Below are 16,575 nucleotides of genomic sequence, written 5' to 3'. Positions count from 1 at the left end.
AGGAGTTGTTCTCCCTCCACGTGGTTGGTGCTAATTTGGCAAGGTGATTGTCTGATAGTCTAAAATAGGTCGTTTTTTGAAGGAAATGGTTAATGGGAATGTGATGACAGGCTTCTGTTTTGTATTGTTACTTGGAACTCTGCTTGTCATCACGGTTATGTAAATGTGAAGTGTTATCACTGCTGCAAACTGTGCATATAAATCATGAAGGCGAATGGAAAGTGGAAAGAAGATGGCTTTGAAGCTCACGTCTTGTATTTCTTGACCTAAACTTTACACTGTTGCTAGAAGGATATACTGACTTTTCTTTCCAGTTAGACATGGGTGGGGCCTGTGTTCCCCGCCGAGGCCACTCTGGTGATTTGGGGCAGAGGCGGCCTTGCTTTGGTTCTGTTAATTATCCATTGATCTGGAGAGAATACAGCCTGCTGATGGAGTGAGTGCAGAGGTCAGCGTCCTCCTTTATAAGTGCTTTTAGGGAGCACAGGTTGCATATAGGTGTTGCTACCTGTTAACTAATGTGTTCTGGTCTCTGATAAGGAAAGCAGGGAGCTAATAGGCGTTGCCCTGATACCTCCTCATCAGTGCATGGATTGGAGCAGAGATTTGGAGGTGTGATGGATGGAGGGTGTCAGTCCCCTCTCTCTGGCAGCAGCCTCCCGCAATGGGATGGTCTGTGCTGCAGGTGGGGGTTGGAGCAGCGTCTCCTGTTCTGCCCCGGGGGCTTGGGGAGGGGAGGTGCCTTGTCCTGGCTGCCAAAAGCCACGGCTTAGGGCTTGGAGAGTGCAGCTCAGGGACATTGCATTCCATAAATAAATACAGGTTTTCGTAACACAGCATGCCCCAGCCCACAGAAACAGATACCTTGTGGGTTTTTTCCCGTTACGTATGAAGGAAATAAGGCTGTTGTGCTCACATTAGCTGTGTGTGGTTGCATCGCTGTCTCCTGTACTCCTGTATCAGGATCTGGGACTTATTGCTGGGCCTCCACCATTTGGCACATGGTGAAGATCTTACCAGACAAGAAATTTCTGCAAGGTTCTTAAAAATCTTCACTTTGCTACAGCAGAACAATGTGCTGTGCGTGTCTGACGGGGGAGGGTTTACACAAGAGGTCACTCTGCAGAGACATGGGTTAGCCTGTTGGCAGCTGTGGCACAGAAGCTGCTTCTGGGGAGGGATGGCTGCTGGGCACGTGGGGCTGGGGACCTTCTCTTGTAGGCTGTGTGTTGTGGTAGTGTTCAGCTGTGATCCAGAAAGGAAATTATCTGATCCATTTGATGTTTGATATTTTGACGTCATGCTGTGCAGCAGTTCATGGAGCAGAGCAGGTTGGGAGGCGTTGGTCACACAGCCTCTGCTCACAGGAGGGCTCCCTCATCCATCCAGCAGTGCTGGTGGCCTGCTCAGAATTTCTAGTATCTGCAGATGGAGGTTTCACCCCTTGTCTGGGCAGCTCCTCACACCTACCCAGCTGCCAGGTGAAATTTCTGCATTGAGAAACATGAGAATCTGCCTTGCTGAAGCTTGTCGCTGTAACCTCTTGTCACTTCTTAACCTCTGAAAGAGCCCAAACCCTGCGGTGCGTCCCTGCTCTGCGGGCAGGTGGGTTCCTGTGGCTGTGCCTGGCAGTGTGTGGGGTGAGGAGCGCTGTGAGGCGGCACGTGTCTGCGCCCAGCGTGGGATTCCTCAAATAACATCTGCAAAAGCCCTGTTGGCTACTTTCAATGGTACTTAAGTTTGGGTGTCCAGATTGCTCAGGTGAAGCCTGTGGAGGCACAGCTGTCTCGGAGAGTCACTTTTATTGTATTGCAATGCAGAATGAAGTGAACAGCCTAGGTGTGTACTCTGTTCTAAGTGATGGGGGTGAGCACTGTGCTGAGCTGTGTCTCTCTGGCCTCCTCACCCAGCAGCACCCAAAATCCAACACAAGTTCTGCTGAGGGAAAAACCACTTCTCTTGGGGTTATTCTTTTGTATTTTAATGTAATTTTCATAAAAGAGTGGAGTGCTCAGAGGTGATTAGAATGCAAATGACAGTTTTTGTTACATGGTAGAAAGCGTTCATCTGTGTTGTGGGTATGTTTTAACTACCAGCAACTTGCAATTAGGCTTACAGTTTATGATATGTAATTACTTCATGCAGCAGTTTTCCTTGCAAGTAGCAGCTGTCCCCATACCTTCCTGCGTGCCCAGAGAGATGCGCTGCAGCCCAGCCGGCCCAGTGCGCACAGCAGCCTTCCGTCAGCATCCTGGGGAGGGCAGAACTCCCACGGCAGGTGTGAAGGCGTTGTTGGCTGCAGAGCTCTGAATGAAACTCAGACAAAATGAGTGAGGCTGAGGACTCACTGCTGGCACAATCTTCTGAAAAGCGAGGGAGAGCCCGCAGGGTGCGCCCAGCCTGCTTCCTGTGTGCCATTCCCATTTCTGCAGGGTTAGGAAGACCTTTGCCTCAAGTTGTGTGTGAACAGTCTGGCTCAGCCGTTATTACTGTCACTGCGTTTTTTTCTTCCTGCATCTTCTTGGAGTGAAATACCGCCAACTGTCTTCTCTGAAGTTTTGTACTGTGTGGAGTTGAGTCCATTTCTGAAAAACAGTGTCATCATCCCCAATCTTACGTTTTTTTCCTTTTTTTCTAAAGCTGCTTTTAGGAGTATTTGTGCTGTCGGCCAAATTAGACCCTCACAAGACAGAAGGGCGAGCCCAGCTGGTGAGCTCATTAAAGCCATTGCTGCTCTCAGCTCTCAGGCCGCACTCTTCCTTTGCTGGTAGGGAAGGAAGCGTTTCCTGCAGTACCTGCCATGCTGGAGCACTGCTCCGTGGTGCCATGCAGGGCACTGTGCGGCCCTGCAGCAGGCAGCTGCTGCTTTGTCCTTCCCACCCTGCTCGGGTCACAATGTGCCTCCTGCCACACTGCTGCAGCACTGTGCTCTGCAGCTGGTTTAGCTGAGACCTTACTTAGGAAAGGTTGAGGTGGTGTGAGTGCCGCTGGGAGGGAATAGGAAGGTGCTGGCAGAGGACTTCTTTGCTCTCCCTGTTCCTCAGCTTGCTCGGCTTTGTGCTGCCCTGGGTGTGAGGTGAGGGAGGGGCAGCGGAGTGCAGCCCTGAGCTCACGGTGCCCGTCCTGGCTGAGCAATTTGCAGGGAAGTTGTCTGAAGTTTATAAAGAATATGGGAACTTGGCATAGCGATGGGTGCTGTGGGTTTGTTTTGGAGGGAAGGGCTTTTCACAGCAAAGCTCACAAGAAATGTGAGTGTCATTGATCTGCATCAGAGAGCTTGCATCTAAGATGGGGGTAAGCATGAGGGCCGCAGGTGGACAAAGCTGTAAGAAGTATGAGATTAATCCCCACCCATTTCCCGAAGACCAACTTAAGCAGAGGGAGGGTGATGAGTAGGTACTTACAGTGACTTGTGTGCTGGTACGCAGCTAAAGGTATGGAAAGAGCCGTGTGGAAAGACTGTCAGCTTAGTGACGGTGGGTTTCCCGAGCACTGAGATGTCAGAACACCGAGGAGTGAAGTGACTCTTTAACAAAGCTGTACAGAGCGCTGTGTGGAAGCACGACTGCCTTTTCCAGTGCTGCTGCTGGGGCGTAGTGCTGCAAGTGCTGCTCCTCGTGGCTCAGCTCCGCAGCCGCTAACAGAACAGGGGTCATTGCTCTGCCACCCGGCATCGTGCAGTGACTCAGCTTTCTGGCAGGAGGAACTTATTTCAGACTCCATTTTGCATGACTAGATACTTATTTTCAAAGCTAGGAGCAATCTTAGGAATTAAACCTTTAAATAGTTACTACGTGCATAGTAAGTATTTTAGAATTATAATGCTTTGAAAGGTCAGATTTTACTTTGCCAATTCGGAAAAATACATGTGTGCCTTTTTGGCTTAATAGAATTATTTGAATAGATGAATGAAAACAAATCTCTTACAGGAGGTGCCGAAGTGCCTTAAGAACTTGTGGTGTGAAGGGCAACAACCTGTGCTGGGTCAGAAACAGCTGAGGTGTAAAAACACTTAAGAGTAATCATTCACTTCTGTTCTAGGGTGGAAAGAGTTGGCATTATTGTGCCAGAAACCTTTATCATTAGGATTGGTGGTGAACAGTGGGTGAGAGATGGCCGGAGGGGGCGGGGGGCTCAGGTGAAGGTCACCTGGTTCCATTTTAGTGCAGTCAGTGGCAGAGGCTGACAAAGCCAGGATGGAGCAGCACATGGCTCACTGACACCGAGCTTTGCTCCTGAGCTGAAATAACAGATGTTGAGAGAAATGGGATTTCTTTCCTTTTTTTTTTTTTTTTTTTTTTTTTTTTAGAAAAGAAAAAACAAACAAAAAAACCAAACAGATCTATAATGAATGCAAGTTAAAGTAGTTTGCTTAGGTCATCTTCTGTTAAACACACACAAAAAAAAACTGCCAAAAAACTGTAGCAGGACTTGATCTGGTGATGAGCAGCATGTGAATGGGGATTAAGAACATGGTTAAATTCCTGAGGAATTTGTGAGGTCTGACACTGCTTTGCAGAGGAGTCGTGATAGAAGACTTAGTAACAGATTTGTGTTTTCTTGGTCTAGATGCAATAAATCTACCTGGTGGCACCAGATCCAGTCAAATGGAAAGCTGTTCAGAGAACATGAATTCTCAAGTAGTCTGCTGTCAGGAACTTTGAAGCAGACCCAAATTCAGGCTGCTTGGAATTGAGTTGCGTGTGCTGCTTAGCAACTGTAACATTCTCTTGTTGTTCACTCTTCTGCTGTCAGTTTCGTAGCATGGGATGTAAGGAAATGAAGAGAAATAGGCGGTGCTGATGGCTGTGCGTCCTTTGGCTTTTCTTGAGAAGATGACGTAAGGTAAATGTGAGCTCATCTCGTACTGCACGACTTGGGGCAGGTCTCTGAGCACAGGTGACGGGGCGTTCAGCAGTCACACGTGTTGTGGCTGCACTGAGAAGGGCCTGCTGGTGTTCCTCGCGTCGCACTCCTGCCTGCTGTCCCTGCAGGGAATGCCTGCGTTGTGCCACAGGTGACTGGGGACTCAGAGGTACGTGTTTGTCTTCTGTCCTGTGTGGCACGAAGAAGAAGCCGTGTTCTTACAGCCTGTGATCTCTGTGGAGTTTGAAAAGCAGCTGGAGATCAGAGGGTGGGATGCCTTATTTTTAATTTTTCACGAATCTAAAATAGAAGCAGCTCTCTGCTTTCAGCTGCTCCAGGAGTTGTGCTTTTGTAGGTTGAGGTCCATTAAAATGATGAGAATATGCTTAATGTGAACATGCATGTTTCTTTTAAAAGTAGGTTGATTCTCAAGGTTACTGCTAGTGCTTGAATGAATACTATGCTTATTTATCTTAAGAAATGTTAGGAATAAGCGGAACAAGGTATCAAAGACTTCTGTTACCCCTAATTGTTCACAACTGGGGATGAGAGTACGTCCAGTGTTAGAAAATGACACAGCTGGATGTCATTGAATCTGAAACTGCCTACTTTGTCCCTTCCTCGAGCCTTTGCTCTTAGGAAGGTGTTCTGTAGCTGCTCCCAACCTGGTTGGCCAACTGTATCACAGTACTGTTATTTTGCATACAGCAGTCTAAAAAATAAGTTCAAGTTGTTTGCATCGTAACGTGATAAATGCCAGCACGTCGTGGAAACATCTGCAGTTGAGCTAAATGCAGGCTGAGCGAAGAGCCTGAAGGTCTTTCCAGATCAGCTGCTCTGGGAGCCATGCTTTCCTCTCCAGACTGCAGGCCGCATTATTCAGTATTTCAGGGAGATTATCTCTGACTGTGCCCTTGGAATCTTGTTTCCACAGCAACGCGAAGCTGCTGACAAAACATCCCTTTTAAACCTGAGATGGGTCAGTTCTGAGTTGTAATCGTGGTGTGTGGTGTCGGCCGCAGCGCTTCATACCTCTGTGTCTGCGAGTGGCTGCAGGACAGCATCGGGCTGCTGACCCCACAGTGCAGCCGAGGGGTGAGCAGAGGAGGCGGTTGTTTGTCAGCATCTGTGTGAAGAAGCAGCCCGCTGTGGGATGTGGCTGCGGCCAGGAGCTGGATCCTTTCTCCCAGCAGCTGCGGCATGCTCTCACTTGTTCCAGCTCCAAAATGAAACGTGTGAAGAAAAGAAATGGGCGGGAGAGCGTGCGGCAGCCTCTGTGGTAGGAGCTGAGCTTTGGTGCTCGTCCTGTACTGTGTGGTGACAAGCTCTCCTGCCCTGGGAAGGGCTGAATGGCAGAGGGGCTGCACACCCACCACTCATCGCGGTTGGTTTGCGGCCAGAAGCAGCCCTGCCCTGGGTTGGACCGCAGTGCCCGGGCTGTGCAGCCATCAAGGCCGGCTCAGAGCAGCGTGGCGCGGCTCCCCAGGCCATGCGTGCTCATCTGTTTGCTTTGTGCTGCTGTGTGGGATGTTCTGTTTAGTCAAAACTTTGTCATATATTTACCTTAAATGTATTACCTTAATACTGGCAATGATGAACGGTAGCGCTAGGGCTGGTATTGATTTGTACACGGTGTCTGGAAAGGATCTGGCTAATGGTGCTGCTGTAGGCTGTCACAGGATGGTAGCTGCAGCTCGAAATAGGAATAATGTGTATGCTGGAGTTGGGCTGTTTAAATCAGAATCAGTTTAATTTTATCATGTTACAGATAAATAGCATTCACAGCTGTGGTTGCATCAGCTGGTGAAGCTGCACATCATGATGGGTGAAAATCCTTCCTTTTGAATACGTAGTGCTGGTAACGAGATGCACCGTCATGGGAGTAACCCAGAGCCCGTAGGGCGCGATGTGCAGCGGTGAGTGTATGTTAAGGGTTATAAACTAGAAGCTGTGGATTGGCACTTAGCAAATTACTGGTATGAGAACTGGTATTCCCAGTTCATGGATCTCTGAAAAGCCGGCAGGTTCTTGGCTCTGGGAGGCAGTTGGTTGGCTGCTTCAGTGAAAATAACAACACTTACAAGATCCAGCAGAGCCCAGTTAGGCTGTGCAGCAGTTCCAGACAGTGCTTCCAGAGTGTGGATTATCCAAATTAAGGTCGTGCTTTGGGATGTATATGTAAAGCTATTTCTTCTTGAACTGTAGGGGGAGCCCAGGCAATTGTTTGTCATAAGATTAGATCTCTAATTCTGGCTAAGGCTGCTCAAGGTGAATCCTGTGTTAGGTGGTAAGTAGGCTGTTCATTAACAGCGGCGAGTTTTTGCATTGGGGTTTTGGATTTGCATTTCCTGTTACTGCCAATGGACTCCAAGCAATGTGTTCTGTGTTCCTTCAGCTGCTGTGGGGAGCAGCACTGGTGTTAAAGGTTGTGAGGAGTAGGAGGGGCTGTGGGAAATGGTTGGGTCTGGCTAGCAGAGTACAGAGTTACCTTAGTGTGCAGTGATTCCTATGTCATGACATTATGTAGCAGTATGTAATCTCACAGGCTGAATATGGGTGCGGTGGCAGCACGCATGCGAGTGGGAACACGTGACTTCAGTTCTGCTGAATTCAGTCTCCTGGGTACCTTTCATGGATAGGGACCTGGTCTTCTGCCTAAATTACAGGGAAGAGATTGAAGCTGTTAGTGGCCTAACCTGTCTTCTGTGTCTTTTAATTTTATTATCAGCATCTTCGGGGCCTTCGTGACCCACCTTTATGTGAGAATCAGCAATGTAGACAGACATCCAGTACTGCAAGGGATTAAGGCTTTATTTAAGCAGCATCAGTTGTACATGTTAGGCATTTTGCCTTGTTCTACTTGTCATAGCTGCTCCTGGCTGATACATATGGTTCTTCATTGTGAGAGCAAAATAGGCTTCAGTCAATACGAAGAAGAGAATAAGCTTATTTAAAACAATAGAATGATCTGTAAGATTCTTTTATTTCATTCCCAAGTACAGGCTGTTCGCGCTTAAGAATCTCTAGCTTTGTTTTGTGCTGGTGACTTTCTGTACTGGCCTGCTGGAAGCACCTGGGGACATCCTGAGCAGCCCAGAGAGCTGCCACTGGGGAGGTGGCATTTTGCTATTGTTTGGTTTGGGACTTGTGAGTGCTGATGTATTGGATACACATATTTACTAACAGCAGGTGTAATGAATACTTACTGCGTGGAATTTCAGAGCACTTCGTGGAGCACTGGAGTTCAGTGTTTCTGGAGGCGTGTAACATTTGCGCTTGGTCTGTGCTTATAGATGAGTTACAGGTCTAAGCAGGTCGAAGTGATTCTGTGGGGGCGAGGGAGTGAAAGGGATGTCACTGCATGTATATGAGCTACATGAATTTACTGGCAGCATAAATTCTGTATCATTTTTGGCAATAAAAGTGAGAAATGTAAATGTTTTTGCATACTGAAGGTACAGTGCTGTCTCAAAAACATGTTATTGCACCATAAGCGTGCTTTGTGGTAGAAGAACCTTGAAGGAGCCAGACATCAGAGTTCCTTTCAGTCATCCTCTTCTGATTGGATTTTCATATCCATATTTCATTCCGGCTCATCTGCTTGCCAGATGCTGCCTAAGGCCAAGAAGGAACGTCCTGGGATTTGATGGTAAAAAATCCGTAGGATGAGAAGCGTGGTTAGCTGGCAGCATGGCTGTATTTTCATGTGAAATGGCTGAGGCCAACAAATGTCTAAATATAAGCTTGATAAGTATTTTTTAAGAATTCTAAAGTAGTGAATAAAAAATCTGAAAGGAACAAGTGATCTTTATATATTAAAAATTATGAACATTTAAATTCTAATTATGTTAAAAGCATATGGTAATGTAATTAAAGAGAAATTATTATAATGAGATGCTTTGCCGTTCGTGTAAACAAGACCTTAAAGAACGTGCTAGAACAGCCTTGTAACCATTCGTAGCCTTTTTGCTCAGGAATAACTGGAGGCTGTGGTTTGGAGATCTGCGCCTCCTGCACAGCCTCACTGCTGGGCCGGGCGGCGACGTCCTCGTGGCTGGGGGGCACTGTGAGCGGGAGGCCTGAGCTCCTGTGCTGGTGCAGCCCTGAACGCTGCCCTGCGCTTCTTACCTCAGTGTGCCCTAAGCAGCGCTGCTGCAGGGCTGCTCCTTGCTGCCCTTTGTGCGAGTATGTTATTTTCTGGAGCTGTTGTCCTTGGAATTGAACTGGGAGAGGCATCTTCACAAGTTCTCCGTTCCCTTGTTCAGAAGTACAGAAAATGCAGTTCAGTGGAGGAGTGAGACGTGGTGTAGGATTCTGCTGCTTGAAAGATGGCTTTGGAGAGCTTTTCCAAAGTGAATGGGTTAACCCAGGATTAACTTGTTGTCTAAAATTTCTTCTTGATCACAGTGTACAGGAAGAGCCAAACTTGATTTTTCCACGGGGCAGTGAGGAGGTGAATGTGTCTGTCTTTGTTCAGGTACTTGGGACTCAGCAGGCTAAAAGTTGGCTGCCAAAGGTCATGACTTGTAGGTACCCAAATAAGCTGAAAACAGAAAAAATATTGTTGCGCTGTCATCAACTTAAAAGATACTTGTTACTGTCTCCTGCATTTGATAAAATAAATGTAAAAACAAGAGAGCAGTCCTTGCGTTCAGTAGAATTAACATTCTTGCTTTCTGAATTGAATGAATGAATTTTAACTTTTAACACGAATTATTGGTTCTGTTCTAGTTCTGCCTACGACAACGTCAACAAAGTTCGAGTGGCTATAAAGAAAATCAGTCCTTTTGAGCATCAGACGTACTGCCAGAGAACTCTGAGAGAGATAAAGATCTTACTGCGCTTCAGGCATGAGAATATTATCGGAATAAATGATATTATCAGAGCTCCAACTATTGAACAAATGAAAGACGTGTATCCTTTCAGAATCTGTTGTGCTTAGTGGTTGATACCTCCTTCTCTGTTTTCATTAGATCCCTCTTCATCCTTATCCTTACTAAATTTTAATAAAAGCTGGCTTTTATTACTTTAAACTGGAATGGGAGTTCATAGTATTTGATGGATTTGTAGATGCGTTGGTTGATAGGTTTGATTCCTAGATAAGTGCGAGGTTTGTTTTTTCTCCATATTTAAAAAAAAAAACAAAACAACTCCAAGGCAAAGAACTCAATTTGCATTTAGTGCAGTCAGTCTTTGAACTGTCATTGTATGCAGAACCTTTGTTACAACTGTCAGATTGCTTCAAGGAGAAAATGGAATGGTAAAGCTCTGATGTAACTGTCTAAGACTTTCCTAAAGAATGGAAAGGATACCTTTGGGGCAGGGACTCGAGAGGCCAGGCATCCCTCCACTCTCACTGTAGCCTTGCAGTGCTTCTTGCATATATGAAGTCTGAAACTACTCACAGGCTGGTAAACATGTACTCGCTGTTGGCTTCATGTGTATATCAAACATACCAAGGCTGTTACAGCTGAGAGGTTCTGCCCATGGTACCAACCTTAGTTTGGAGTCAGCTTGCATCATTTCACTAAGTCTGTATATATTGTTTCCTTTTGGCTTCACAGATTTTCATAGATGTCTGCCTGTTTAAAAGCACAAGGCATTGAATTGAATTGAGGTCAAACGTTCTCACTTCACTAATTAGCAGTGTGCTCTTTGAGTTCAGTCTTCTGTGGGACTCTGAGGTTGCACTTCTGCGGCCAGTTGCTGCTGTAGGCGTGTGCTCTTAAAAAGATGTCCTGGTGGTGTGGTGTGATGGCAGCGTGCAAAGGAAGGGATGGAAACGCCCAGCTGAAATGGCAGTAGGAGTGGCTGGCGTTTGGGGTTGTGGGTTTGTTAGCTTTTTTTAATCCTATTTTGGGGGAAAACTGTTGTGGAACTACACTCCGAGAGTTTTGGAGTTGAGTTAAAGGAAAGGAAATTTTGGCTCAATTCATTTTTGTCAAAGCAGAATTAAACCTTTTTGTGTTAATTTCAGCCTTGGGAAAGAATAATGTGATGAAAGATACTAGAATTTAACTTGAGCACAGTCTTTGCTTACCAATATGGTATGGTAAACGTATAGTAAAGGAGAACATTTTGGAAGTGGCGGAGACTGATCAGAAGTGATTGGATTTTCCACCTTGAAGCGTTTGTGCAGCAGGAGCTAATATCTCAGCTTATTACTCATGAAATGAAAACAACTTGAATTTCTTGGCAAGCAGGATAGAAAGCTAGTCGCAGTAAGATTCCAATGAAGATCAGTCTCTAATATAAGGAAATAGTTTGATTATCTGCAGGGGACCGCGAGCTCGTGCCTCAATTCTCTGAGGGTCTCTATCACTTATCAGCATTAATTTGATTCAAAGTCTGTAAAGCAAGAATCAACCAAGTAGTTCCAATTGTTGTGAAGCAAAGAAAGAAAAGAAAAAAATGGGTTTAGAAGTTTCATTTGGTACTGTATGTTGATATTTAACGTGCCACCAGCTTTGTTTTGCTGCCTTACATCTGATTCCTTACAGATACATTGTGCAAGACCTTATGGAAACAGATCTTTACAAGCTCTTAAAGACTCAACACCTCAGCAACGACCACATTTGTTATTTCCTTTACCAGATTCTGAGAGGGTTAAAATATATCCATTCAGCCAATGTGCTTCATCGTGACCTCAAACCTTCGAATTTGCTGCTTAATACCACTTGTGATCTCAAGGTTAGTAGAAATTTCTTAAAAATTTTGCCCCTATGGTCTTCATCAACTGTATAATCTGTTACAACTGTGAACAACTAGGAATGTGATAGTGTTATTGGGGATTAATGTGATTTTTGTTGTGGACAGCTTGCCAAATCATTATTAATTTTCATAAAACGATGTTTGAGAACTGTGCTGTGTTATCCTGTTCTAATGAGCGCATCGCTGTTTCCATCTGGAGGCTGGCTTTGAAACAGCGTCCTTAAAGGCTGGTGAAAATGCCAATCTGAAACACAGTTGGAAGGTAAACTGACAGTTGTGTGTATTTCAAGTCTTGAGTCCCTGTATTAAGACTGTTAATCATTCTGAGTTGGAAAAGAGCTTCATAATAGCAGACAACCAAAGCGATACGCTAAAGTCAGTGCTGATTGGAAGCAGAGCAATCAACTGGGAAGAGAGCATTGCTAATTTATGTTTTCTGTCATAGGTTCTTTATGAATTAATACTGCAGATGATCTTAGAGCTGTTACAGTACTTGGAAAATGTTACCTTGTTGTTTAGTGGCATTCAGAGAAGCAAATCAAGTGTGAAGAATGAGAACAGAAATAAAGAACAAAACTGAAAACACACCTTGCTGTAACTTTCTGCTCTTGTGTGATTGTAACTGTCACGCTTCTCCCTGTGATGGTCTTTCAGAAAGAGGTGACCAGGATTTCAGGGTGCTCCTACCCCAATGAAGAAGAGCTGTGTTTAGCCTAGGTCTTCCCATCTGGAAGATACTGCTTGAGTAAAGAATGAACACAATAGAAGTGGATGAGGTTCCTAGTGGCAAGGAGAGCTAGTGAACTATTACAGTCCTGAGCTATGGAAAATAAAAACTGGACGGGGCAAATGAAAGGAGCAGCTGGCATGCTCACAGTGAATGGATTGAGTAGTTAACGTTCAGCTTTTTAAGGTGTGGAAATTGGTACATAGAATAGATATTAAGGTAGTGTGACTTACACACCAAGCAGGTAACCAGAAGAAAAAGGTTTTGAATGCTACCTCTGGTTTAGTATTCCATGGTGGTAAGTGCGTGGCATGTTTCCTCGTACACATCGAGTACTTCCAAGTATTCACTGTTAGCTACTGATGGAATGATATCGGAGTTTACATGGCTTTGATCTGATGTGGTACAACTGTTCTGTTCCATGCTGTCTTCCCCCCTAATTACACTGATTTCTTATAGTGGCTCTAACACGCTAATTATAAAACACAGCAGTAACAACTGACCCTCTGCAGAATGTGAACCGGCTGCTGGCCGTACAAGTTTGTCAGAATTCCAAGAAAAGTCTTTGCTGCTGAACTGCTCTATGCACTGGTCCACTCTAAATACTGACCGCTCCGTTAGTTTGCTCTGTATTCCCACTGCTCCTTGTCTGCCTTTCCCAACGCACCCTGCTGGACAAGGCCCTCTGCCTCTTGCAGGAACTGCAGCTGTTGTCACATCAGAGTTCCTCACGGCATTAACCCCTTCATGAAGGAAATGGAATAAAATCTGTAGTAGAAGCAGGAAATAAAAGTTGGAGCGTAGCTGTGTGCGTGCAGTTAAAGAAGTGTTTTAAGACAAGTAAGATGCTCATAAAAAGTAAATTAAGTTTGCTGGGTGGCAGCGCATGAGCTCAGTAAATACTGCTCTGGTTTCTTTCTTGGGTATTAAAAAGAGCATGTTTCTGCAATGTATACTTCCCTAGTGCAGAGTGTGGTAGTCTGTATGACAGAGCAAATGCTTTTTCTTAACCTAAAGGGAACTGCGGTGTTGCTGTTACCACATCTGAAGTGTAAGCAATGGAATTGAAAAGAAAGTGTGTGTTGGGCCTTGTCTGTGAGCACTGATTTGTGCTGACTTGTTTCTTCTAGGGTTGTTCTGCCAGTCTGTGTTATGCACACGTGCATGCTTACAAAGTGATCGTTGCACTTAAATTCAAAACACAGTGTCCCATGAAAATGAACGGCTTTAAGTCATGCTTTCAGGGGAATGAAAACAAATTTTGTTCCTCTTAAGTGTTAACACTGTTAATTATTGTTTGATGGCATTGTGACAGAGAGCTGCTGTGCTGTCTTTATTCACGTTTCCAGTTTCCTTATTTTCTCTTTGGAAGAAGGACATAAATGGCTCTGAAAGCCATGGAGCCTCCTTATCAGAGTGTGGATAAGAACACTTTCTCCTTTTTGCCCATCTCACTGCTGTACATCAGAGATGACTTTTTCATGATTAGATAAAATTATTTTCCTGGCATAAGATTGAGAAATGCTCTCTTGTGGGTTTTTGTGCTTATGCTTCCTTGAGCAACCTGTAGTCCCTCCAGTACACCATTATCTCATGGTGGTTTTTTTTGCGAATATACACTGTTGTAATGGTACTTTTTGTAAAATGGAGTTTTGAACTGTTCTTCAGATGTGTTGGTCGTTAATTCTTTTTGTTGTTGGAGAGCTTAATCTCCTCTTTTTTTTTTTTTTTTTTTTTTTTTTTTTTTGTAAAATTCAAATAAGTTGGAGCAGGGTGCTTTACCCCCTTCCTGGCGGATAGCGTGTTAAATGAGCCCATAGCAGAGCATCAACTGTATGCCAGAAATGTTCTCCCTGAAGCTATTAGGACTACTTATTCTCCTTGACCCGTCTGGGGCCTTATCCAAATAGCCTTTTTGTATTTGAGTTCCAAATATTTTTTTTCAACCTTGGTGAGATAATTTATTTCTGTAGGTACGTGCTAGCATCACTGTCTTTGTAAGTGTACCATCCTAGGTGGGGTGACTTGGAAATATTGCAGCGTGGGGAGCTGTACGTATGCATGTCTAATACAATTGCTCTTTTTTTTAATTTAAAACCAGATTTGTGACTTCGGACTGGCTCGTGTTGCAGATCCTGACCATGATCACACAGGATTCCTGACAGAATATGTGGCCACGCGTTGGTACAGGGCTCCTGAAATCATGCTGAATTCTAAGGTAAGAACTGCAGTGTGCTGCTGTGGTGCTTCTATTGCTGGTTATTCACTTGTGAGCACCAAATTTTTCTCCTTTCTCCTGTTCCCTCTGGATTATTTTTTTTACAGTTGGAGCTCACACATAATGTTGAGGGAACAGAGAAATGGATTTACAACTGTTGGTTTGCAGTGAATTTGGGATTTCAGGTACAATTATTGGATACTACAGCTGAGTAGAGATGTGCTTGGGCCCCCGTATGCCTCATCTCTTGCCATTCACGAGACTTTATTCTGTCAGGTGCTCTCTTTTGTAGAGCAAGACAGAAATGCTGGTGATGAGGGCACTTCAGTGTATTCAGGAAGATTTGCAAGTGTTGCCTTAGTGTTAATCTTGACATCTTTGTTTAGATTTAGAATGTATAATGAGGGTGAGTCTTATTTTGAAGACGTAGTCTTTGCTGTATGTCAATCCTAAATATGTTCTTGAAGTCTTAATCAAATCATCGCTTTGTTATTGTAGTACTTGGAATTATTCTTACGTTCTTCTGTGCCTTTGTTAAAGTCAGTCTGTTTTCTGTATGATGCGGTGGGTAACCTCCACAGCCTCTGCAGAAGTTACCACGGTGCACTTGGTAGTGCCAGTGTGACAGCTCTCTGTATTTGGTATTCCTCAAAGGCTTTGTAGGAAAACCGCTTCATTGGTTGTTCAGTTTGATTTTTATTTTTTTTTCCAGCAGGTTGAATGTAGAAAATAATTATCTCCTTAGTTGAGTTTTTAGGCTCCTTATATTTTAAACTTCCATTGTGGCTATAAGCATAGGGCAGCTTACATTTATTTCTGGATTATCAGCAGCTTTTACAAGAAGATATCTCGTATTTCTCAGGAAGTGCACAGTGCATGATGTTCCTGGTCAATAACCTGATTTCTTCCAGAGTTGGTGTGTAGAAAACAAGCAGTCAATGATAGGATGCTGAGAACTGTGCTGAGCGGGCAGTGGAGTCAGCAATCGCTTGCTTTTGTGGCAGCTCCTTGCTGGGGGACGGGGAGCAGCAGGCAGCAGACTGTGGGAGGGGAAGGCGGGCATTTGTGAGGCCAGTGGTTCTTGAGGTAGTTCCCTGTGTATTACCCAGCACCAGGGTGGATACATAAGAAAAGCCTTTGATTCCGAAGCGTATAATGCAAGTTACTCACCTGAAGATGTTGTTTGTTCCATTCTTCTTATCTCATTATTTGACCTTCTCACACCGTCTTTACTTCTTACTTTCCTACTGTGTTTACAGATCAGCTAACCCACAATCTGTGTTGCCCTTTCACTCCCTTGGTGATGAAGGTTTCTTACTGACCTATGGCTTTTTCCCGCTGCTCACGTGTTCAGCGTAATGCTGGGAACTGCAGTAACCTTGATGCTGTGAACTTCTCAGAGTCCAAGTTAGTGTAAGGCCTGTTAATGAAGTCTGCTGATGTAAATTGGCTATAGAATTAGGGAGCCTCACAAATATATGGTTGGTCATATGTACAGCTAACCTTACTGAATCTTTTGGAAGAGCGCGCCTTGTGTGTTTCAGGCTTTGTTACTCATTCGAAGCAGTATTTTTGATCTACAGTTCTTAATTATTTCATTATATACCAGAAAAGTTGAACAGCATGAACAGGCACGGCACATTTAAATAGTTTTGGTGCTTTTGTACTAAAGTAATGTGTTACTGCAGTTACACAAAAATGTATTTGATTAAAAGTGGTGTTTTTTGTTTTGCTTTACTTGCAGGGTTACACCAAGTCTATTGACATCTGGTCAGTAGGCTGTATTCTGGCAGAGATGCTCTCCAACAGACCCATCTTTCCAGGAAAACACTACCTTGACCAACTTAACCATATCCTTGGTGAGTTTTACATAATAGCTTTTCCTCATTCATCCACTTCTCTTCATCTTTTCTACCAGATGGACCAATCTGGGTCACCCATTTTTTTTCTTTTAATCTTTCAGTTCCTTTATTCTATATATTGTCCTTTGGTCTAATCCATGGTGATGTATGTATGGATTGTCTTCAAGAACATATAATTCAAGGATCTGTCG

At 44.5% G+C, this 16,575-nt stretch overlaps 1 protein-coding gene across 1 annotated transcript in view; it reads left to right on the top strand.

Moving 5' to 3' along the window:
- Nucleotides 1-16,575, top strand: part of MAPK1 (mitogen-activated protein kinase 1) — a 32,371-nt gene that overhangs the window by 2,723 nt on the left and 13,073 nt on the right. The window contains exons 2-5 of the mRNA XM_048964497.1: nt 9,598-9,780; nt 11,367-11,556; nt 14,406-14,522; nt 16,267-16,381. Of these exons, the coding sequence (XP_048820454.1) occupies nt 9,598-9,780; nt 11,367-11,556; nt 14,406-14,522; nt 16,267-16,381 (605 nt within the window). The remainder of the gene's footprint in view (nt 1-9,597; nt 9,781-11,366; nt 11,557-14,405; nt 14,523-16,266; nt 16,382-16,575) is intronic.

This window comes from Lagopus muta, chromosome 17, assembly GCF_023343835.1.
Source record: "Lagopus muta isolate bLagMut1 chromosome 17, bLagMut1 primary, whole genome shotgun sequence".
NCBI lineage: Eukaryota > Metazoa > Chordata > Aves > Galliformes > Phasianidae > Lagopus > Lagopus muta.
This window is presented reverse-complemented; position numbering and strand designations above follow the sequence as displayed.